The sequence below is a fragment of the Myotis yumanensis genome, unplaced genomic scaffold (assembly GCF_028538775.1).
Source record: "Myotis yumanensis isolate MYYU_CA2020_CCGP unplaced genomic scaffold, mMyoYum1.0.hap1 SCAF_16, whole genome shotgun sequence".
NCBI lineage: Eukaryota > Metazoa > Chordata > Mammalia > Chiroptera > Vespertilionidae > Myotis > Myotis yumanensis.
In genome coordinates this window covers 23,194,585-23,219,002 of record NW_027223767.1, presented here as the reverse complement: position 1 = coordinate 23,219,002, position 24,418 = coordinate 23,194,585, and the positions used below count along the sequence as shown (strand labels likewise).

Sequence of the window (24,418 nt, the reverse complement as noted above, 5' to 3'; positions counted from 1 at the left end):
GATCAGCATCGAGCTGTGCCTAGCACAGTGCCTAACATCTTGTACAATTCTAATAAATTGAGAGAGGGAGGAGGGAAGAAAAGAGAGAAGGAAGGAAGGAAATAGGTGGTAAGAGGCTCAGACCAGCGCTGTGAATAATTAACCATCTGATCTGTGCCTGCTTCTAGGAGGTGGGGTAGAACCCTACTGATGTCACTGCATGACCTCAGGCAAGTCACTTCACTTCTCAGAGCCTCAGCTTCCTCATCTGTAAAATGGGAAGGGTTAACAGCTGCAGACCCTCCTGGGTGGGGTAGTTCTAACGCTAGAACTATGTGCTAGATAAACAAGTTATTAGTATGGCCTCCAGCACTCTCTTTGGACAAAACATTCGTTAATGTTCTTGTTTTGCAGAAAGCTGGGGGCAGGGGGAAGAGGGAGTCAGTAGAAAGAGGGCATTAGGTCTAACTCAGTTTGGGCCCTGGGTTGGAACCTCCTGGGCAACACAGAACCACAGCAGAGGCCCTGGCCCCACCCCAGCATTTCTGATTTGGTGGATCTGTGGTGGGGGGTGGGCTAGCTCTTTTTTCATGTTCATAGATGTCTCCTTATATTGAGAACTCCTGGGCTCCCCAATGAAGTGAATGTGAATAAACCAAAGGAGGAGAATAATCTAAGAATCAGCCTGCGGAGTGATGAATCACCCCCTCCCCCGGAGTTCAAGGGCCCGTGAACTACGAGAATGAAACATTTATGAATCTAGTTTTTAATAGCTTACATTTATCATATGCGAATTACACGTCAAGCACTATGCTAAGCTCATGATAGCCTTTATCTCATTGAACCCTCACGCCAGCCCGATGAGGTGGGGACTGGTATCACCCCATATACAGAGGCAGAAACTGGCAGAGCTCATGGGCCCTCATGATTTACGGTGGAACCAGCGCCCAAGCCCAGGTAGGCCTGACTGCGAGGCCACGCTCTGGGCTCCTTTGGGCCACTGACCAGTGCTGGGGAGAGAGGCCTGGCCCCTCACCCCGTCTTGAAATCCTGTTTTGCTTTGGGCAGATCACTGTTCTCTCTGTGCCTGTGCCCTCCTCTACGAAATGAGGTCTCTGGGGTTCCAGCTCTGTCATTCTTAGACCTACAATCCTGTGACCTGCCCCCGCTCTTGCTTAAATCCACTCCTCCTTTATGTTTCTTCTCTTTTCAATTTCCTAACCTCAAAATGTATTTGAAACCAGGGTGACTAGCCAAGAGACCTGCTCCTAAGAGAGGTTATTCCAAGATTTTGGCCTCTACAATTTGAAGCAGGGAATCCTCTGTCTGTGTTTTGGGTTTGTTTGTTTTTCTTCTATAAAATCCAAGGACTCTAGGGGGTTATCGTTGGGCAGAATCAGCTTTGGAAATCCTAGTATGACATGACTACATCTCATAAACATACATGCCATAGGCTAGAAACTCATCCCACAGTCCTAAAACGCTATAGCTCGTGCTACAGCTGGGATTGGTAACTACCCAAAAGTTTGCTCTGGAGTGTTAAAAGGTTGTCGGCTAAGGAGGGACACCGCTGCTTATTGTATAGGCCAGTGATGGCAACCATTTTTTTGGTTGATTTTTCTTTATTAAATGGCATTTAAATATATAAAATAAATATCAAAAATATGTCTTTATTTTACTATGGTTGCAAATATCAAAAAATTTTGATATGTGACACGGCACCAGAGTTAAGTTAGGGTTTTTCAAAATGCTGACATGCTGAGCTCAAAAGGTTCGCCATCACTGGTATAGGCCCTCCTGGAGAACACTGTATGTCCGCCACAGTAAAGGTGCTGATAAGTCCTGCAGTAAAAGAAATCTGGGCAGTTTTGTTTCACCCAGATTTTTCTCAGGCTTCCTTGGCCACAGAACCCTTTTATTGAATACCTAACCTGAATACTTGAAACAAGGCATACTCCTACATCCCATCTTCTTGATTCTCAGATGGGTGCTGCCTTGAAATCTAAAAGACAGGCTGTGAGTTATCCAAGTGCAGAAAGAAGGCTGATGCTGGCTGTCAGCATCCAGGACACACCTTTTCCCGCCTCATGAGGGGGTCGGACAAGCTGGGAGGGCTGCAATGAACAAGGCAGCTGGCAGTGGTGCAGGAAGTACTGTCACCCAACGGCCAGGTGGGCCCAGCTGGGTGACAATAACGCCACCCTAGGAACGTGCCCCTTGCCATTGCAAGGGTGGTTCTTCACCCTTCTGGCTGGCTGTGGGATCGGAGAATCCATTCATTTGCACATGTGAAAGGACCAAATCAGAGATGCTCAGAGAGACAGAATAATCTAACTGAACCTTTCACATTCTTCCCAAGGCAGGATCAGGTAGGGAACAATCATTGCCACCATTACTTCACCCAGCAAAGCTCCATTAAACCCTTACCCTGGGCAGGCTCTGGAGATCATGCATAATGAATTAGATTCAACCACTGCCTTCCAGGGGCTCACAGCTTGTGTGGAGACAGGCGTGCAAACAATTAGCATACCGGATGCTTGTACCAGGAGTAAGGACAGGAGCTCACAGGAGCCTAGGAAGAGGAGAACTAGATCTGCCTCTTCCCAGTGCGACACACAGAACTTTCTGTGTCCCACGGGCTGTTCTGGGCACTGAGGGGACTGACAAGAAAGACAGAGTCCCTGCCCCAAAGATGCCTTTGGCCTCCGAGATGTTTCAGTGTCCATATCCCTCCTCGGACAGAATGAAACATTTCCACCTCTGAGTTCTGGAATTCCCTTCCTTGGTGCTTGTCACACCACAAAAAAAATTGTTAGAATGCTTGTTTCCCCACAGGGCCTGCAGGCAGCCCAAGGGCCGGGCCTGGCACTACTGGTGTTTGCATAACAAGTACATCCCTTGGCAACTGCCTGGAAGACCTCAGATGCTCAACAAAAGCCTTTGAGCTGAAGAAATAGGTGCTGGGGGAAGGGGAGTTTATAAATCAGTGTCTGTAAGGCCGCTCTGGTGCAGCCCTGGGAGAGGAATGCCATCCAACAGGGTGAGTCTGGGGAGCAGGGGGTGATCAGGAGAGCTCAGAGGAAAAGTAGCTCTGACCTGGACATGGGAAGGTGGGTAGACTGAGAACAAAAGAATACTAGGGGGGAGGAGAGGCAGAAACCCTAAGCATGAACAGTGTGACCGAAACTGAGGGGTCCAGGGGGGAAGCAAGCATTGAGGAGCGAATTACACGTCTGACCTGAGTTTAGGGCATATATCACGAGGAATCAGAAACTGAGCCTGGAAATGCCGTTTGGGTAGGCGACGGGGACCCCTGATTGGGTAGAGCAGAGCAGGAACACACTGGAGCTGAGTTTTGGACAGGGCCATGTGACCATGGTGAAGAATGGGGATGGGAGGGAGAGCAGCTGGGGAGAGACTGCTTAGAATGATCCATTCTGAGTTAGCCAGCCCAGTCCCCGCAGAAACTGCCAGCCCCCAGCTCCACTGCCCAGGCCCCAGAAGAGTCATTCTCCCACGGGCACAGCTCCCTCCCCTTTGACCTATAAATAGCCACATAAAGGTCTTTACATGCGCGCGCAGCCCAGCCGCAGACATGCTGGTGCTGAGCTGTCACCCACCGGAACCTGGCTCCGCCAGCCCTGCCTGGTCCCCCCGCTGTCCCTTGGGAGAAGCCAGCCTGTGGTCCCCTGACATGGGCAGTGGTCAGAAGGAAGTGCTAGACAGCAGCATCTTCCTGAGCTGAATCCTACTCCAGGTCCCCGAGAGATATGCCACGCCATACCAGAGGAGCGAGGGGGGCATATTTCTGTCTGTGACGGTGCAGGCCTCTCCTTTAAACCCACTCAGAGGCCCTTGGTAAGGCCCACTGCTCACCTGGACCAGGTGAAGAGGAGGCCCCAGAAGGTCTGAGCCCTTGCCCTCCTCTCTGGGGAGGGTTCTGCGAACTTTTGTGACAACTGTGAGTGCTGTCCTGGAACTTGAGGTACCCCATCCTATAATGCTGGGGCTCCCTGAAGAAGAAGATCCTAACACCCTGTGCAGGGGACAGGCATCATAATAAACATGAGGGACGCCATGTCCGGCCGACCCCCCTCAGGATCCTGACTTTGCCACTTGCTAGAGCATGACTTTTGAAAAGCCGCTGAACTTCCTTGGGCTTGATTGTCCTCACCTGCAAGACAGGGATTACCCCCGCCTGCCAACCCCTGTGGGCCTCGGAAGCAGAGGGCAGTGCACACTGGAGTGTTCTCCATACACAAAAGGCTCAGAAAAAGCAATCCTGCTCCAGCCACCCGTGCTGGAAGCCCCGCCTAGCTGGCCTCTAATTGGGAAGTGGGGGGCTCTAAGGAACCCAAGGCCTCCCCCAGAAACACAGCCTCCCCTAAAAAGAGTCCTAGGCCCCAATCTCACCCATCAGGGCCTGACTGGAGTCACTCCAATTTAATACCTGCCTCCCTTCTTCATTGAGAATGACCTGAGATCACCTGTGTAACAGGAGAGGCGAAACACCCAATATTTACTGCTTATTATATGTCAGACCCTGTACTGTGCATCCATTATCTAATGGAATTAAGTGTCATGATAACTCTATCGTGTAAATCACATATACATAAAAGACATCATAGGTATAGTATATATCATATGATATACATGACGTATTAGATATGTGAGAGAGAGATACATTCTCATTTTAGAGGCAGGGAGAGGATACAAACTCAGGTCCCTCTACCTCCAAGAATCTTGCTTTTTTCTTGATGCTTTTCTACTCTTCTCCTCCTGGTGCAGGGGAAAGGAGAGTTTCTCTGGGGAGGTGGGAGTAGTGCCATGGTCACGCTCTGTCCACTTCAGCTCTTTCCCCTTCCCTTCTAAAGGTAATGCTGGGACGAGCCACACTCCTGGGATTCCCAGTGGCAGGAGGTGAGCCCTAGGCAGCCTGGTCCATGTGGGCCGGGTACAGAACATCAATCCACAGGCCCTGGGGAGCAGCCCTGGCCTAGACTGTGGGACAAAAGCCCAGAAGCCTGACACCCACATGCATGGCCACAACCCAGGGGACCAGAGATGCCAACAAGCCTGGTGCCCACCTGGCATGGGGAGCCTGCCAGGACCTGGCACCAGCAGGGGAAGCTGTTCTTGTGCGGTAGCCAAGGGCACCCGCAGCCTCCCTGGGCCACCGTGTCTGCTGAAGGCCAAGCGTTGTCTCCTGGAAGCCACGCTTATTTACATCTCAGGACAGCCTGGAAGCGGGGGTTTCATCCCAACCCGCAGATTAAACCGGTGGCTCTCGGCCAGGAACAATTCTGCCCTGCTTATTTTGGGGGTTGTCAGAGCTGGTGGTGGGGAGTGTTGCAGCAGGGCGGGGGATACCACTGGCCAGGGATACTGCTAACGACCCTCCAATGAGCAGAATAGCCCTCATGTCAATGATGATGAGGCTGAGAAACCCTGAGATAAGGAAACGGACTCTCAAAGTTACTTAGCAAGCTCACACAGCTGCTGAGTGCTGGGCTCAGCTTCCAGGGTCGGGCTCGCCCATCCGGAGCCAGGGCTCCTCTTTATATCTGAGATGGGGAGACTCATCATAGTAGGGCAAACAAGCCTGCATTCCTTCCGGCAGACAGAGTTGGGAGCACCATGGGCCCTACCACACGCCTGCCTCTGAAGCCTGTGATTGCCCTGAAGCTTCCCAGGACAATGTTGGTCCCACTGGGGTACCAGAGGTGTCGGAGTTGTAAACAGTGATTTATTTGCATCTGGAATTTTACAAGTGTTTGGTTCCTTCTGTGACCATCCCAGCCCCAGCCCCAGGCACAGCATCTGTCCTTAGGTGCTAATGGCCTGGGAGAACTCCCTACAGTCCCTCTCACCAGGACAGCCACCTCGACCAGGTTCCTGGAGCTGTCCTCAGAGACAGACCCTACAGAACAAAGCCTGGCACATACTAAGCACGCCATCAGGGAAAGAGAGACGGGTGACGGGCAGGCAGGTGTGTGAGCGCGGCCGTAGTAGACGGGCAACGGGCAGGCAGGTGTGGCCATGAGCACCATGAAGGTTCAGAAGCAGAACTCAGCCCTGAGTCCCCCTGAGTCCTGTGGTGACACAGGATGAGGTTCTAGGGCAACTCTCATGACAGTTCTAATTAAAAGTATGTTGGTGGGTGGGGATGGGTGAAAACGGTGACGGGGAATAAGAAGGACAAACTTCTAATTATAAAATAGATAAAGCACAGGGATGTAGTGTACAGCACAGGGAAGAACGTGACTAATAGTGCAGTAACTCTGCACAGTGAGAGATGGCTGAATAGACTTATCCTGGTGATCCCATCCTATCTGCATCCCTTGAAAAATATGAGATTCCCCTAAGGGCAGGGGCTGCGCCTTATCCGTCCCGACCCAAAGTAGGCCCTCGGGCGTGCAAAATGAACGAGTGAATGCCTGAATGGCAGGCTGAATTAACTGCGTGTGGTGTAACACACTTGGCGCTCCGCACTGACACCTTAGTTGTGGCGTGCTGTTTGGTTGTGAGATGCTTTCCCAGCAAACAGACTGAATTCTATTTTCCCAGGAAGGTAGATTTTCATCCATCTAGTGAAATCGTCATGACCCATGTTCTGTGTTAATCCTCTGGGCTTATTAGCATGCCAGAGAATTCTCGCCCCTAAGTAGGTTACATGGAAGAAATGCTGCCTCTGCTGTGGAGTATTGGGGAGTGATGCCGGGTCAGAGACAGAGCCACGAGGCCAAGGGCTTCGGGGACGGTCACGCTTGCGTCCACTGGGCACCTCTCCCCTCTGGGAGCCCCACCCCGCTCCACCATTTTGCACCCAGAAATCCCTCCCTCCAGGCTCAAAGCCGGGTAGCTGTTGAATTATCTAGTTATCCAGGGAAATACAGGCTGAAGACACAGAACAATGTGAAACTGCCCCAGATGCCCCACAGCCCTCTGCCCCCTCCCAGCAGAAGCTCTTCATGCTGAGAAAGGCAGAATGGGGCAGTGGGCAGTGTATGGGGCCATGAACTGTGAGTCCTTGGCCATTGCTTAAGTTCTTGTGCCTCAGTCCTCATACAGAAGATGCGAGAAGTAAAAGGACCTCCCTCATGGGGAGGATATAAGGCATCATTGCGAGATGCTTTCGACACTGCCTGGCACATAGCAAATGCTCAGTGAATGTTTTGCCCCCACATTTATCCACGTAGTTCAATGGAATTAAATGGAATCTACATGGGAGTTTTCCACTCCTGCCCTACCTCCTCTGCTCCCCCGGAGGAATGCCTAGAGACAGGTGCAAGGCGGCACAAATATTGGGCATCTTCTTGAGAAGGCTACAGGGAAGGGAGGCTATAGCGAGGGACATGCTAAATAATCAGGATCCCTACAGCTGACACTTTATGGCCTGCTTTATGCTATGTGGTCAGTTATCACAGCCCCGTTCCACAAACCCTAGAGCCTGTCACCTTGCCCCAGGCCTGCCCAGGCTTAACACCAGTGAGATCCATGTCTAAAAGTTGAACCTCCCCATCTCAGCATTGTGTGGGATCTGGGAGGAGTCTGTGGTTGCCTTGACTACAGCTAAATGGAGTCCTATTGACCTTCCCTTTCCCCTCCCACCCACAACCATTCTCTGGAAATTCCTTATTCCTTGTCCGTCTGGGAACTCATCGTCCCCCAAAGCCCAACATGGCAATTATTACACCAATCTCTACCCTCTGAAAACTTGTAATTAAGATACAACAATAAGCATTTATCCTTCCTTTATCTAGCTGCCCACAATGGAGATGAATCCCTCTGCCTATACAAGCAAGCTAGCTATCAGAGAATGGTCGGGGTGTGCTACTCTTAGGATATCACACTGCCTTCAAACTGAAATCCCAAAAGTTATCAGTATGAAAAACCTGAGATCAAATGCTTATGTAAAGAAAGTGCTGTTCACACCCTAGCCAGTTTGGCTAAGTGGACAGAGTGCTGGCCTGTGGGCTGAAGGGTCAAGGGTTTGATTCCAGTCAGGGCACATAACCTCAGTTGCAGACTGGACTCAATGTGTCTCTCTCACATTGATGTTTCTCTCTCTGTGTGTCTCTTCCACTCCTTTCCACTCTCTCTCTAAAAATCAATAGAAAAAATACCCTTGGGTGAGGATTAACAATAAAAAAGAAAGTGCCAGTCACCCAGTAAACCCACAACAAATGGACAGTGCTGGCCATATTTTTCTTCCTGACATTTCCTTGAGAATCTACAAGAACCTCCCCTTCCCCAATAAGACCATCTAAGTGTGTGTTAAGCAACTACAGAATAGTAAATAAAACGTTTGGCCAAAACAAACAAAAAACACACACAAAACAAAACAAAAAGAACTAGCATCCCTAAGAGTGGGACAACCACACAATCTCCTCTTCCTGCTATGATACGACAGGAAACACATGGCTTCGTGTATGGAGTCCTCTTGCCAAAAACACTAACCTGGAGCTCATCAAGTTCTTCACCTAACTCCCAGTTTATAAGAAATACAGGGGAGGGAGGAGCTGGTTGAGTGAAACCACAAGTCATCAGACAGACTCATAGTGTGAAATAATTGGATAGGACAACTGGTCTGTTTTCTTCCCAAAGTCAATATTAAAAGAAGTGTGAATAGCCGCATTATTCATAATTGCTAAAAAGTGGAGACAACTCTAATGTCCATCAACTGATAGATAAGTAAGCAATGTAGCACATCCATAAAATGGACAAGTGTTGGGTAATAAAAAGATATTAAAGTACCGACACACGCCGCAATACGGATGGACCTCCAAAGCACTATGCTACACAAAAGAAGCCTGTCACAAAAGGCCACAGAGTGTATGGCTGCTTTTGTATGAAATGTCGAGAATCGGCAACTGTAGAGTCAGAAAGTAGATGAGGGATTACCTGGGGTGGAATGGGGGGATGGGGGAAATGAGGGGTGGTGATGACTGCTAATAGGTACAGAGTTGAGTTTGGGGTGATGACAGTGCTCTAAAATTCACAATACTGTGAATGCACTAAGTCCTAAGTCCACCGAATCTTACACTTTATAAGGCTAAATTGTATGATACAAGAATTGTATCTCCAAGCTATTTTTAAAAACTGTGTGTGCCCCTAGCTGGTTTGGCTCAGTGGATAGAGCATCGGCCTTCGGACTGAAGGGTCCTGCGTTTGATTCGGGTCAAGGGCACATGCCTGGGTTACAGGCTCAATCCCCAGTAGGGGGCGTGCAGGAGGTAGCCGATCAATGATTCTCCCTCATCACTCCCTTCCTCTCTGAAATCAATAAAAATATTTAAAACAACAACTGTGTGTGTGTGTTATGTTGGGGGAGAGCTTTTTGATTAAAGAGACAGAATAACCCAATGCAACACATGAACCTTGATTGTATCCTGAATGGGGGCAACTGAGGAAATTTGAATAAGAGTGGAAGTCAACCCGGTAGCAGCCAGAGTACACATAAGGTGGGCATTGGGGTGAGGCAGAAGGGCAGCCTCCTCCCCCTACCTCCCCCCCGCCCCCCCCTCCCCCCCCCGCCCCATAAGGACTGGCCTGTGCAAGGCAGCATCCAAGAAGAGCAGCAGTCTGGGGAGACAAGGAGATGGTCTCCACTCCTGGAGCAAATAAGTCAATAAGATAATGGAGGCAGGTTTCCCACTGCTGGGGAAAGGAGGGACCACTACAGAATGAGAAAAACATAGAATGATCCCTGTGGAGTTAGACTGAAACCGGAAGGATCAGTGTAAACTCCAGGTTTACAATGTAGATGTAAACGTACAGGTAACTATCCTAGCTCTGCCCACTGGGTGGGGCCAGGAGCAGGGGCACCCTAGCAGCAGCAATGAGCACACCTAAAGCCCAGATCTTCTAAACAGCATTTCCTACAAAAAAGGAACCAGAGCTCACTAGAAAAATGATGAATTACAGGACTGAGGAAGGAAAAGACAAAGATGAATCTGGAACATCTAGCTGGGCCAGAAATTTTTCAAGTGCTCAAAAGTTGCAGGGACATGTCAAAAAAGGACCCAGGGTCCACTAGAAGGGATTCCCAAATATGGGAAATGTTGAGTTTTGAAATAAATAATGACATGAACAGAGGATAGCCCACTGAATAAAAAAGAAATCTGAATCGACACTGATATAAATAAATGAAGGAAGGAATGAATGAATAAATAAATAAAAAGGGAGAGAAGAAATCTCCTTTGCATATCCGAAAGCCAACTAATAAATGTAGATGGGATGATGGAATTAGAAAAATCACCATTTGGCAAGCATCACTGTAATCATTCAAGCAAGAAAAATCAATGGATAATAAAACTAGAGGCCGAAAGAGGGATGAGAAATGGGGTTTTACATCGTCTCGAAGTATCTCCCTAGAAGACAGCATGTTAATCAAGCGATAAAAGGTAGCCCTCTAAGTATGGGGTCAAGCAGATACCATTGATAGGACGCACTGAGAAGAATCCTGCATCAGTTCTGTGAAATTAGCCAAAAATTCAAGGTCTGGGTCTGATCAAGAGGGAACACCATATAAACCCAAACTGAAAATCATCCTGCAAAACAACTGTCTTGACTTATAAAAAATGTCAAGGTCATAAAAGCCAGGGACAAACTGAGAAGCAGCTCCAGAGTCAAGGACTCTAAGGAGAGAAGACAACTGAGTGGTCCTGGGTGTGGTCCTTTGGCGGGGACGACATCGCTGGGACCAGGAGAAAGGATACCCAGGAATTCTTCCCACTAGTTTTGCAACATTTATGTGTTTGATGCTGTTCCAAAAGAGAAAAATACATCACCATCTCCTTTGGGAAGACTGTTGGAGCCTATCTTGTGTTGCCTCTGGACCTTGTGCAAACTTCGGTGGTTTAGTGTAATCTGTTTACTGCTCAATCTCTCCGCTTGACTGTGAGCTCGATGAATTCTTGGACTGGGCCTTACTCATTTGCATTTCTCTAGGGCCTCACACAAGGGCCAAAACATAGGGAGCACTCAGTAGATGTGCTTCAATGTGTTGAATCAATGTGCTGGGCTTGGCTGGCATATCATCCCTGGACATGCTGACTGTGGGTAAATTCCTCCAGATATTCAGCTGAAATACGCCGCTTTGCAAACTAGAGAGCATCTGCCTGCCCTGCAGCAATGGGCTATGTGGCTGGAACAGCATCCTGCTTCCAGGGACATGGTGCCTGAGATCTCGGGCTCCAAGGAGCAGCATTCTTGTCTTACTGCTTTGGGGAGAGCAATGGCCCCTGTTTGTTTAATCCCAGCCCGTTGTGGCAGCCCTGACTGCACAGAGCTCACTTGTGATTCACGTGAATGTCACTCGAGCTCCCAGAGGTTTGCAGCCATAATTCAACATTTGCTAATAGCCACTTAAAATGTCCCTGAAATAGCGGATGGGCCCAGGGGATGGAAGGTGTTCTGCTAAGAAATCATTCCAGGAAAGCAGAAGCCGCCTTGGCCCAAACTTTAGAAGATGCTGCTGCTTCCAGTTCATGGAGATATTTCTCTCTCTACTTGGCCGCCTTCTCGTACTCCATGAAGAGAGGGGTGACATTCTCTCCATCATCATGGTGAAAATGCTAAACCCCTTCCCAATGATTCCTGTCCAGAAAGAGCTCCCTCGCCTGCAGGAGGCAGCCAATGATTCTCTCTCATCATTAATATTTCCATCTCTCTCTCTCTCTCCTTCTCCCTTCCTCTCTGAAATCAATAAAAATATATATTAAAAAAAAAAAAGAAAGAGCTCCCTCAATTGCTATGCCCAGTGTGGGAGGAGAAAACACAACAGAACACAGTCCAGAGGATTCCAAGAGAGAGCCCCCAGTTCAAAGAGCAGAAAGGAGGAAACAGAAAAACACAGTGACTGGATTCGAAGTCCAAAAGTTTGTGCATAGGCAGAGATGGCAAGAGACAGAAGGGCAAGAAGAAACTCACGTAGGTCGAGGTCTACAGTGCTACATAGTTCATAAATTATTTAATTCCCCCAACATCTAATTAAATAACGTACCCGAGGTCACCCAACCAGTATAAGACTTTAGGGTTTGAACAGAGCTAGCCTCCCTCCAGAGCCCACCTCACCACCATCGTGCTATACTGCTACCTACAACTTTGTTAGGCGGAGCACACCTGGACCGAATGTTCAAATTCAAGTCACTGAGTCAAAGGCAGAAGTTCCAGCTCCCAATGCCAAGCTCTGACAGCGTGGTTCCTCAGACACATCTGTTCCTCCTGAAGTTATCGTTTCTGCCACCCAGAGTTGGAATTAAAACGGGGAAGTGAGCAGGGAAGAATCGCACGCACATCTGCAAACTGACACGTGCTGCCTAATGTCAGACCCCCTCACCTCCCCAGCTGGCCACTTGGAGAGCTTTCAAGTGCTACCCTCTCAGTCTCCCCAGCCCCACATGGAACCAGGCGAGGCCCAACCACATCCAAGGTTTGCTCTCTAGGATTAGATCAAACCCCCAGAGCTCAGGGCAATTCCTCTGGGAGGCCAGGTCATTGAACACCCACCAGAGTTCCTGGCCGCCACCACCCACACACTTCCTGCAGCTCTCTGAATGAATACCTGCTCTTTTTTCCTCCAAGGATTCTCCCCCAGCACTAGTCTTATTCCCAGCTTCTGCGACACTTAGCCTCAAGCCTACACGGTGTTGGGACATGGGGTGTTTCTGCAGGCTGGATGTGCTGGCTTGCATCTGTTATCAACTCTAATGCCATCGCCCAAATATCTGTTCTGGAAGGAAATGAATCAACGATGCTCAGAGTTGGGAGTAACTTCAGAGGTCATTAAATCCTGCTCTTTACCTGACATTGATCCACGTCTACAGCGCTACCAATAAGCAATTGCATGGCCTCAGTGAGAGCTGGTGACAAGACACAGGTACTCTAAACTCCCAGGGCAGCTTCTTCCAATCAGCGAGTATCCACCTCTCTGAACTCCTGCCCACGCGATGGGGCTAGCTCTGCCCTCTGGCCTCACACGGAGAAAGTGCCATTCCTCTTCCCTATGATTGCCTTCTCAGTGTTTGAAGACAGCAATCATTTTGCCTTGAGTCACCCCCTTCCGTTTTCAGGCTAAACAGTCTCTGTTCTATCCTACGCCCCTCATCACTCATGGTTTCCGTGACATATGAGGAGCATCACCCCTGGTCAACTGTACATTTCTCACTGCCTCCTGCTTTATAGATGGGCCCCAGCCACTGCCAACATCAAAGGCGGCCTCCCCCTCCCTGTGGCTTGAAGCCAGGCTGATGGACATGCGGGACGAAATGGCAGTGAAGGCCGGCGAGGGGTGGGGGAGCGGGAAAGGGAAGTTTTCAGAGAGAGCAGAACTGGAAATGATGAGAATGCAGGCGTTCATAAAGCTGTGAGCTGGACTGTGAGCAGCGTAGGGTGTGCAGCCACTGGAAGAGTAGAGCTAGCTCGGCTCTGAGGATATGGGCAACTCTGGAAAGGGCTTTCCTTGTGCAAAAAACTTCGAAGAGGAACAAACCAGCTGTACCCATCGTAGTGAATCCTAATCAGAGAGATGCTCATTTGAATTATGAAAAATCTCCCTTGGAAATAGTTACCGGCCCCAGTTGAGGTCATGGATCTAAAAAGTCCAAGGTTGTCCGGCTAGTGTGGCTCAGTGGTTGAGTGTCAACCTATGAACCAGGAGTTCATGGTTCGATTCCCGGTCACGGCACATGCCCAGTCATGGCACATGCCTGGGGTTGCAGGCTCGATCCCCAGTAGGGGGCATGCAGAAAGCAGCTGATGAATGATTCTCTCTCATCATTGATGTTTCCATCACTCCCTCTCCCTTCCTCTCTGAAATCAATAAAAAACTATTTTTAAAAAATGTAAAAGTCCAAGGTTAAAAGACTTTTGAAAGTGGTATTTCTTGCCAAAACCGGTTTGGCTCGGTGGATAGAGCGTCGGCCTGCGGACTGAGGGGTCCCAGGTTCGATTCCGGTCAAGGGCATGTACCTGGGTTGCGGGCACATCCCCAGGGGGAGTTGTGCAGGAGGCAGCTGATCGATGTTTCTCTCCCGTCGATGTTTCTAACTATCTCTCTCTCTCCCTTCCTCTCTGTAAAAAATCAATAAAATATATATAAAAAAAAAAAAGAAAGTGGTATTTCTTTCTTTCTAAGCCAGACATAGGTGCATATGACTAGGTGATTCGCCATGTTCCAAACCAATGAGAAGCTAAAACTAATTGCTAACGGGGTTGGATTCCTTGGCAGAGCCAGAGATGGGGTTCCTTGTCCAGGTGATTTACTGAGAAAATGACATCGGCAAAAGCCTGGAAGGGAATGAGGCATACAGGACGGGGCAGGAGAAACGGTAAGCAAAGTTGTGGCTTTTGGAAGTCTAGCTCAGCCCAACCCCTTTCGAGAAGCTCTGGGGTGTATACTGCACCACAGATTGTTTGGTCTTGAGCAAGATGATTGGCCTTGTGTGCTGTTATGCCAGTAAGTCACTGACCACTGCTTCCCCCAGGCAGTGGGGAGGTGCACAACTTCCTGGGTATCTCAGAAGAGGCACCCTCCACCCCCTACTCGTCAACTAAGGGCAGGCTCCTGTTTTCAGAGCAGATGTGAGAGGCAGGAGCTGTACCGCAGCAGCAGTAAAAGAGATCTGGGCTGACAGCATCTTCCACAGATGTTCTTGCTAATTTATATATGAACCCCACTCGCAACTGCAGGACTGGAGTGATGGAAACAGTCAGACCAATGGGGTGCAACCAGATACATAATGGTCCATGGACAGGGTTTTGACAATAGGTTCCTGTGCATCCCTCCTCCCACTACAGCCACTGATAGTCACTGTTTCCACCATACAGCTCTATCTAAAGAACACAAACAAACAAATGGATAAATATATCTAGTTACAAAATAACATCAATTCTCCCCCCACCGACCCACCCCCAAATACAAGTTAAAGTCATAGTGGCAGCAAACAAATGTGGGATCAAGAAATAAATTTTTATTATGTTCTATTGCCTTAGAGTTCTACAGGTTGGCAAGTCCTTAGGAATCACCTAGTTCAACACCCCCACTTTAGATGAGGAAGCGGAGGCCCATGGAAGCTAATGATCTTGCCCAAGGTTGTGCAACTCGGTCAGCAGAAGACATTAAACCCAGGCAAATATGTCCCTTCTGGGTTTCGTTTTTTATTTCTCCTGAGTATCAATTTCCATGGCCACTGAGGTAATCAACAGAGAATGTACCTGAGTCATGAGACAGTAGGTGTTGGGAGATGGAAAGATGCTTTAGCATCCAAAGGATGACACTTTTCGGGATGTTGTTCCCAAATGAACAGGCTTCTGTCACAGGTTTTAGATTTATCAAATAATGAACATGTATTTCTGAGTCCTGGAGACATCCACTACCCAGCAACCACTACTCTCAGTCTGTATGAACTGGTTTTAAGTCCACTGCATGGGAGAAATGTGATGTATGGAATTTCAAACTCACAGGGGTGATGTCGGCCATTATTTCAGGTTGTAATAGATCGCGGGTCAAACCATCCTGCTGTGCAAGTTTGATATTTCAACCCAGTTCCATCAAACATAAACACTCACACAAAAAAGAAAAAGCATGCAGCACACTTCCAGATATCTCTAGACCCAGGTGGTATGTTTTTGTTCAGTCGGAGAGAATGGAATACTTGGTGCTTTGAAATATGAATTGCTCTATGGAGCAACATCCCTGACAGCTACCAATTCAGTCTTTGGGGGACTTTTTTTTTAAATGGGATCTCTTACTATAAAAATCAGTAGCAAACTAGGATTCACGTTACAGAAAATTTTCTCAAACTCATCTCTTCATTAAAGGAAGGACTTTCTGTAGAGAGGAAAATGGAACCACTCTAGCAAGGAGGAGAGGGACTAGTTCCAATGCAATAAGCCCCCAGGTGGCCTCCTTTCATCTGCAGCTCTGAGTCTAAGAAGTCCCAAGGACAGAGGCACAGACATACAGACTCACCCCACGAGCATCAGGCCATTAATTCAGTGGCCTGTACAGCGGCTTCGGCTTTACTTTGCAAATAGATGGCATAGGTCATTAGAATAGTCAGCTCCCAGCCACTGTCCTATCCCTTCATCACATCAGAAAATTCAATACACACCTGAGAGCTTTACTTGCACAGTGCTACCAACTAAATTCTGCAGTCTAGAAGATTCCCAACCAGAGACTGGCTCCATGGCAGACTGCCCACCCAGCTTGGCAGGGGTTATCTCTCCAAGCACACGCAAATGCTCACAAAACTTCGGAGCATCTTGAGGAATATGAGTGATCATCTAATTTGCATTAGATATCAGTTAAGACATTTTGACATAAAACTAGGCAGGAAGAATCAGAGTCTACACCCATGTGCTGAGGTGTGCAGTGTAGATGGTCATTCAAGGAGAAACTGGATTGGTCCTCAGCCAGGAGCAAGGTCAGGCCTCAGTAGGGGGCTAATGTGAGGTCAACAAACACATCTCAGGTTTATCCTAGCAAACATTTAACAAATGGTGGGCTCCAGGTAAATGCACAGCTGAATGCCAATAAAGTACATTCAAGATGTTCAGCTGTGAACTCAAAACCCACGGAGGCTGAGCTAAGAGGGAAATATCACAAATTATCCCTGGGTGCTTCTGGCCAATAAGATAAAGCATATCCCACAAAAAGGGTAGTGATCAGACCCACATCTTTGGATTTAATTTTACTCTAAATGGACCTTTGAGGAAATCTGTAGATCCATGGACATCACCCAGGGGACCGATAAGAAGGAAGCGGACCCTGACTGGGTGTGTACTGTGTGTCAAACATGGCAACAGACATACAGGTGTGACCCCAGACACGGGGACACACACATACACACATTATGTGACCGAATGGAGCTACTCCCAAAATGCCAAATTAACACATGCAATTACATTAAGGGCAGTTTTTCTTCCTTTTCTAATTCTTTCCCTCACTTCTCAAGTTTTTCCCAATGAGCATGGATTGTTTCTATAATCAGAAAGTGTGTTATTATTAAAATAATAACAATCATGGGACACGTTACCTCAATGCAGGTGGAACCCAGGTCCCTCTACTGAAAAGGGAGGCTGAAAAATGGCCATTAATCAGCTATGGAGTCACCTTACATTTAAAAACTTCAAGCCCACTTACACTCTAAAGACACGTTTCGAGAGCTCCCCATGTGCTAAGCAGTTCTAAATCCTATGAATAAAAAGTTAGTCAAGCCATCATGTTTTACAGGGAGGAGAGACAGAAATAGGCAGTGTATAAAAATTATCAGTGGTTAAAGAATTCAAGTATGAAATTGAATTATCTCTAAAGTCCCTTTTAGCCTCAACACTTCATGAGTCTAATGCAAGGAAAAGCAAAACGACCGCTCTCACCGAGGAAGAAGCCAAAATGCCGTTCGGAAGAGAAAGATGAGATTAACATAGATTATGGTCGTAGGGCGAGGGACTGGCCATGGTCTCCAGGAGAAGGCTAGTAGAGCTGGATTTTAAAAGGTGAGACGGATTTAAATAGACATGGAGAGAGAGGTCCGAACAGTAAGTAAAAAAGGCCTATGAGCAAAGAGTGCTGGGTCAGTTCAGGAAAGAGCAAGTAAGGATTTAAGCAACAAACCTTTACTGGGTATTTACATCCCTGTATTTGGCATGATGTTTGCAGACCATGTGTTCAACGAGACAAGACTCCTGCTCTCCAACAGTCCCCCATCTGGAGGGGATGGGAAACGGGCAATGAGCCCTCCGATGGCAAGGATCCAGTCTGTGTTGATCACACTACAGACTGCCTGCTCCATTTGATTGACGAGGGATGGATGTGCGTGCACTCACATGACAAACACGCTGTGAGAAATGCCGTATGCCTGGTCCACAGGTCACTCGACGCCTATCTGGAGGTAAGCACAAGGTTCCTGGGTTGAGTTTAGGAGCACGAGCTGGGATGTGGAAGCCAAGATGGTGGGTAAGGAGAGGACATTTAGGCAGCAGAACTGATACGAAGGAAAAGTACGGGGAAGAGGGAAAGTTTAACATATCATGAAAATTACAAGCCCCACAAACAGAAGTTGCCTGTGCTCTGAAGCTGTTGGTGAGTCACAGTGTGGAAGAGTGGGAAGAGCACTGGATTGGAGTCAAGAGAGCTGGTGTCAAGTGCAGATGCGGGCAGTATTCCTGCCGGACACTAAGCAACCCAGCAGCTGGCGTCTGCCACGCACTAGAACTTGACATACCTCGCCTCACTGGGTCAGTGCCACAACTCTAAGTGGTAGTATTATCGCTCCTGTTTTAGAGGTGGGGAAAGCGAGGTTAAGGAACTTGCCCAAGATTACACAGTGAATGGGGGGCACAACTGTAAGTGCAACTCAGACCTCTCCCCGAAGCCCACATTTTTCACACACCAGCTCCTCCTGTAATTAGAAGTAATTTCAGGTTACTATGGCCTCGCCAGCCCTGTGCAAGAATACCCAACCCGTGTGCCTCCCAAACCTTACCCTCCATGTCTCTACGAAGCAATGGGATGTGGATAAAAAATATCCCTAGAAGTGCCTCTAACAAGATCTCAGTGGAGAGATCTTCCTTTCAGTAAGAAAATAAATGCTTCTCCTAAGAAATCTCAATTTTAAAGTACAAATACCCACGACTATGGAAAGCGGGTTAACCATACAAACTGAAGGGTCATTTGCATTCCTGAATGTGACAGCAGAGAAGCAACGTGGAACAGCCACATGATAGTCACAAGCAGTGGGGATGCCACCTGTCAGCAGTGGTTAACTACTGAACCCACAGTGACCTCCACTCTAAGAAACCCATCTCGGTAAGACTGGGCTTTACCACGGGTTCCGAAAGAAAAGCAGCCGCCGCCTCCCCCTTCCTGGCTTGTCCTTACAGCGTTACTCATCCCCTGGCTCCTATGGTGGGCCGCAAACAGGGCAGGTGGGTTGGACAATAACCTCTTAGTAATGTTGATAATAAGCTGCCTTACATCTGCATAGCTGACACCATGTACAAAAGAATGTTCTCATATATTGTCTCATATGGTTCATCCTCCCAACAGCCCTGTGAGTCAGAAAATCATGTGCTACTATCATATGTTATAGGGCCTAGAGAAGGTACAAATTACCACCCAGGAAATAAGCTAGAAAATGATGGAGGTGGGATTCCAACCTATGTCTTCCTACTTCTAATCTTAACCTCAGATCAGCCAGCATCACGGCTGGAGAATCCCCACCACCACCACCACCAATCCAACCCTCTCCTCCCTACTCCCCTTCCTCCCACTCTCGGTCAGTGGGGGAATCGCCACTGTATAGATGCCAAGGAACCAAAGCCCTCTTCTGCTTTCCCAGGAAGGAAAAGCATGTGCCTACCTGCAGTCAGATTGCCCCAGGTGAGGGCTAAGAGCTCACTTGCATGAACTGGAGCACACCTGTGTACATGGCCGCTGGAATTCCACACCTGGCTTTTAACCTCCACAAACAGCCTTTCACTCACCTAGAAGCATGGCTCGTTCACTAATTAAAGAGTATTACGCACTTCACTGCACACCAGCTAAGAACTTGAAATAAGGAAGCTTATGTGAAAGCATTAGCCCTGGAGATGGCACTAGGGATGCTTTATAGAAAAAGAAAAACAGAAAACATAACCCACCTGTGACACCACCACGCCCATACTTAACTTCTCTAATATGTCAGCCATAGCACTTAGAGATGGAAGCCACTCAGTATGGGACAACCCCAGGCAGGGCCTAGTAAAGAAGTCACATGGAGAGGGATGTGCAGCAAAGAGAATGAAAGACAGAGAGCCCAGTGAACCCACTTCTCCCACCACCTGCAAGGTCTCTGCTTCCTTCTGCTGTGGGAGCCCAAGAAGAAGCACACCTGTCCTCCAGACCAAAAGGACAGGGAGACAAGGGGGATGGGAAGGTCTTGGAACAAACTTGCCATCATGTTCTCCCTCGTAGAGGCTCAACATGGCTGCTCACTGTGATCAACGGGTGGAAAAGGCCAGCCTAACATGTGGGGTGGGGTCTCCTCCAGGTTTCCTGGGGTGAATGCCCTTTTTGACCCTCCCTGAATAACTTGAAGATCCAGCCCTGAAGCTCATCCCCTTTTCAGTCCTGGGGGAGCCCATACATCGAGGGGCAGTCCAAGGAGGGACCCTCAACCAGGTCAGTCTTGAACTTGGGAGGATGACATTCCACTTTCTGAGTAATAAACCGTATCCACAGGCAACTTCACTATTTGAAACACGCCCTGGGGTGGTCGAAGGCTCAGGTAAGGCTTTACAAGCTGATCTTTAGCCTCTTGGGACCCCAGCAACTCAAATGATGGGCCAAGTGCAAAACAGCAAGCAGCCCGAGGTCAAAGAACCTTTACTTCAAATTGGAACTTGGTCATAAATGGAGAGGAAGCCACTAGTTGATCGTGGGGCTATGAGAATGCTTGCAAACTCTGTCCAGGGTCTGACTGCAGTTTCTCTCTGTGCCGCCCTCTCTCTGCCGTCTGTGTTCCATGTGGATTCAGGCAGACAGGGGACCAGCTGAGTGCATTCTGAACTGCATGGAGCACTAGTGGAGCTGAGCATTGCCACGGCACTAGAAAGCATGGGGTGGAATACAGGGATGGTTGCAGCCCCCAAGAATGAGGCATTTCCCCCATCTCTCCCCAAGCCACCTAAGACATCATTTGTGCATGACATGTTTTAGGATCCTGTTTGCTCTCTTTAGAAGGGCTTTCAGTACTGCTGGTCCCTGCTCCCAGCTCGGATTCGCTTCCTCTCTAGCATACGCTACTACAGATTTTGCTGTGCTTTCCCCCCGCCTCGAGGTTTAAAGTGGATCATACAAAACAGCTCCCCCAGGAAACAGAGCTCTAAAGGCTGTGAGAGGCAGTGCCCCCTGGCATTCTGAGCTTTTTCAGAATCAGAGACAGCCAACAGCAAGCATCGAGGCTGCAGGCAGAGACTGGTGGTAGCATTAAAAGAAACTCAGAGCAAGAGGCTGGTAGGCAGTGGATCTGAGAGCAGGTGGAGAATGATGCACCATAGGAGAGGTAGGGTACATCTTAATTAGGCAGAGGGCCCCAGACAAGTGCTGATGACAGAGTCCAGTCCCGCTGCAACTGCTGCACCTGCCATCCCAAACTTACAATCACAATATGACTCACGGCTCTGAGACTCCAAAGCTCTGTTCTCCCTCAGGCAGCAATGGGAGAAGCAGCCACACTGGGCTTCTGGAGGGTCCCACATACCCGGATGCCCCAGACTTGCCTGGAAGGAAGGAGTTGTCTGCAGCTGCAGTTCCGACCGGCTATGCCAAGTTATGCCTAGCAGCCCACTAAGTAGGCAAACGGAGAACCCTGGCTGCAGCAGCTCTCCTCCCTCTCGGCCCCTCCAGGAAGCCCCATCCTGAATTTCAGCCACGACCCCTCAGCTTCTCCTCTTTACTCAGCTCTACACTCCTCCTCCAGGCTTTCCAATCCCACAGCTGCTCCCCGCTCCCCACACCACTCCTCTGACATTCACATTGTTAAGCAATTGTACAGACAGCAAACCGAGTCTTTCGGTTTCAAGCTGAAGCTCCCAGACAAGCCAGCCTGGGCCACTTCACTCTCCCAGGCACGTCTCTGACCACCCTACCCACGGGCCTCCGCCTAGACCCTCCTCTTTGGCCCAATCATCCTGGACATCTTTTTGCTTCCGACCTGCCATCGGACCCATGGAGACCTGGTGACCCTGGCCTCTCCTCTCCCCACTCGGAGCTCTGAATCCACACGAGAAAAGGAAGCAAAGAGACTTCCACACCTTTGCTAGCAGCACCTGCTCCAGCAAGCTCCCAAAGCCGCTGGAACCATCCAGGCTGCCTGGGGCCCCACACCCCCTTCTCTGGCGGTTTTAGCTTCAGCCCAGCCCACAGGATGCAGTGCCTGATGGCACTTCCGAGCAGAAAGAGAGGAAAAAAATGCCACCTCGTCAATGACAAGCTGTTCCAATCAGGCAGCTCAGACACCAAATGCCCTGGACAACAGACAAATCAGGCCTCCTTCCTCTGGTTGGGAGGAGGCCCACTCAGCACATGGGGAGACGTGAACCCCCACGGCAAGCTCCCTTCTCACCCCCCACATCTGACCAGACAACAGTGCTCCCTCCCAGCAGGCAGACTTCTCCCATCAGTTCCAACAACTCTGGCCAACTACCCTCTCCCCTGCTCCAAAGCACAGGGAGACCCCAGACCAAGCAGGAGACCACTGGTGTGGCTCTTCCCAACAGGACCGAGCACAAGAGTAAGCTGAAAACCAAGTACTCACTGTGGTGAAGTCTTGGTGGCCACACTCCTGCCCTTTGAACTTGCAGTAGAGCATCATATCCTTCAGGTCGTGGCCCACGCGATGCAGGAACTCCAGCATGCTGAACTGCTTGGGTCGGTAGTGTTTGAAGTTGGCCTTCTGCCGCAGGGCCTCCAGCACGGCGGGGTCGGCCAGGTGGGGGTCCGGGATCTGCAGGTTCACGTCGAGCAGGGCCAGCAGCTCGCCGGCATGATACAGGTCATTGGTGGTGAGCCTGGAGAAGCGGAAGCCGTTGAGGTTGCAAAGGGTCACAGCTGGGAAGACCAGACTCTGGGCCACCACCTCGTCCACCTTGGTGACGTGCTGGTAGGAGAAGTAGTAGGACACCCTCTCGGAGCTCTCCACCAGCAGCAGGCCCAGGGAGCACACGAAGGCCACGGCCCAGAGCACACGCCGGATGGTCAGCGGCCCGTACACGAAGATGTGGCGGATGCCGTGGAGGGTGGAGGTGTTGGCGAAGATCTGGAGGCTAGAGGGCTGCAGGCTGCCCTCGCTGGGGCTCTCCTTGAGGTCCATGGGGACCCTGTGCAGTTCCGCCACTGGCTTCAGGTTGATCAGATTTCAGAGAGTTGCCAGTCCTCCAGCTCAGCTTAAAGCTTGCGGTTCAAAGGAGAGAACCCCAGACGAGCATCAGGCCAGGTGCGGTGAGTTTATCCTGACAGCCCAGCCGCCAGCTGATGGGGGTGAGTGTTTATATAAAACCCATTCAAACTCTAGCTCCTGATTTTTTCCAGGCGATAAGGAGGGCTGGTTTTATTTAGGGAGACACCAAGGTGATGTGGAAGAGATGTGGGTGGGAAGGGAGAGCTTAGCCAATGGAAATACAGTCCTCCCCCCTACACACGCCACTAGAGACAAGATTAAAAGCGAGAGCGAGGGAGAAAATGCTTAAAACAAGTCGCTGAGCAGCTCGGAGCCTGTTAACCAGTGCATGATGCCCCGTGTTAACCATCCCGGGGATGTCAGGGCGGCCACGCTGATGCACTGCGGGCGGGCGCAGCGGCCGAGCCTCCCAGCCGCTGCCGCCACCGCCGCCGCCGCCGCCGCCGCCGCCGCTCGGTCCTCTCCCCCGCGCTGTTCTGGACTCCGGATTCCGTTTCTCGCCGCCGGTCTCCGTCCCTCCTCTTCTCCTCCTCCAGGCCCCCTTTTGGGGGCGAAATTCCAAATGCCAGCGGCCGCGGCTCGGAGCGGAGGCAGTGCGCGGCCGCGGAGAGGCGAGGACCAAGGCTGGAAGCCGGGGGCTCGCTCGCTCGCTCGGGGACTCGCCTCTCCCCGCCTCCCGGAAGAAAAGCAAGACCCTGAGCGCACGGAGCGAGCTGGCCTCCCTCACCCCTCCTCCTCCAGGCTGCTGGGGGGAGGGCGCAGCGGGGAGGGCGGGGGCGAGGCCTGGTGGGGGCTGGGGGCCCGGCGAAAGTTTCTTCGTAAACCTCTTTTAAAGGTTGCTAATGGGGGCTTCTCCCCGAAGGTGGAAAGCCAGCCCTGGAGTGAGGACGTGACACCCCGCCCCCGCCGATGGCAGAAAGGCACTTGATAAACTCCCTTGAGCCAGGTACGCGGGTGGAGGCAGCATTCCTTTGCACCACGGTGTGTTGTTCCCAGGTCAGTCTCAGCCTGGGGGTTCCAGAGGGGAGATGCTGCAAACTGGGGAGGAAAGGGCAATCTAAAAACCACAGTTCCTCTGCTAAAGGCTGGAGGGGTACATTCCCGGCAGCCCGAGCCCCGCCTGCAACAGAAAAGCCAGGCGCCCCGTGCAGCCCCCAGAGAAAGCAACAAGTAGCCTGCCCCCCTCCCCGGGCAGAGCCTGCAGGAAATTGTAGCTGGGGGGGAAAAAAAAGACAGCTGGGGTTCTAGGAGGGCTGGCTGCATTCCCTTTGGGGAGTGTGTGTGTGTGTGTGTGTGTTCTGCCCCAGTATATGCCAGATGGAAGCACAGCTGGATCTATAGGTGGGAGCAAAGGACTGGGCTTGCAGCCACCTACCTCTTTTTTCCTGAAAATCCACTGGAAGTCCGCCCCTGCTAGCAGGTGGGTGTGGCTTGCCTGGGCCTGGGATCAAATGACTGGGACCTATAGAATCAATGATGTCAAATCTTCATCA

General features: G+C 50.0%; 1 protein-coding gene across 1 annotated transcript in view; it reads right to left on the bottom strand.

Annotated features, from left to right (window-relative positions):
• Positions 1 to 23,240, bottom strand: part of ASIC2 (acid sensing ion channel subunit 2) — an 825,099-nt gene extending 801,859 nt beyond the window's left edge. Inside the window, exon 1 of the mRNA XM_070395589.1 lies at positions 22,284 to 23,240. Coding sequence (XP_070251690.1) covers positions 22,284 to 22,838 — 555 coding nt within the window. The 5' untranslated portion in view covers positions 22,839 to 23,240. The remainder of the gene's footprint in view (positions 1 to 22,283) is intronic.
• Positions 23,241 to 24,418: the final 1,178 nt, after the last annotated feature.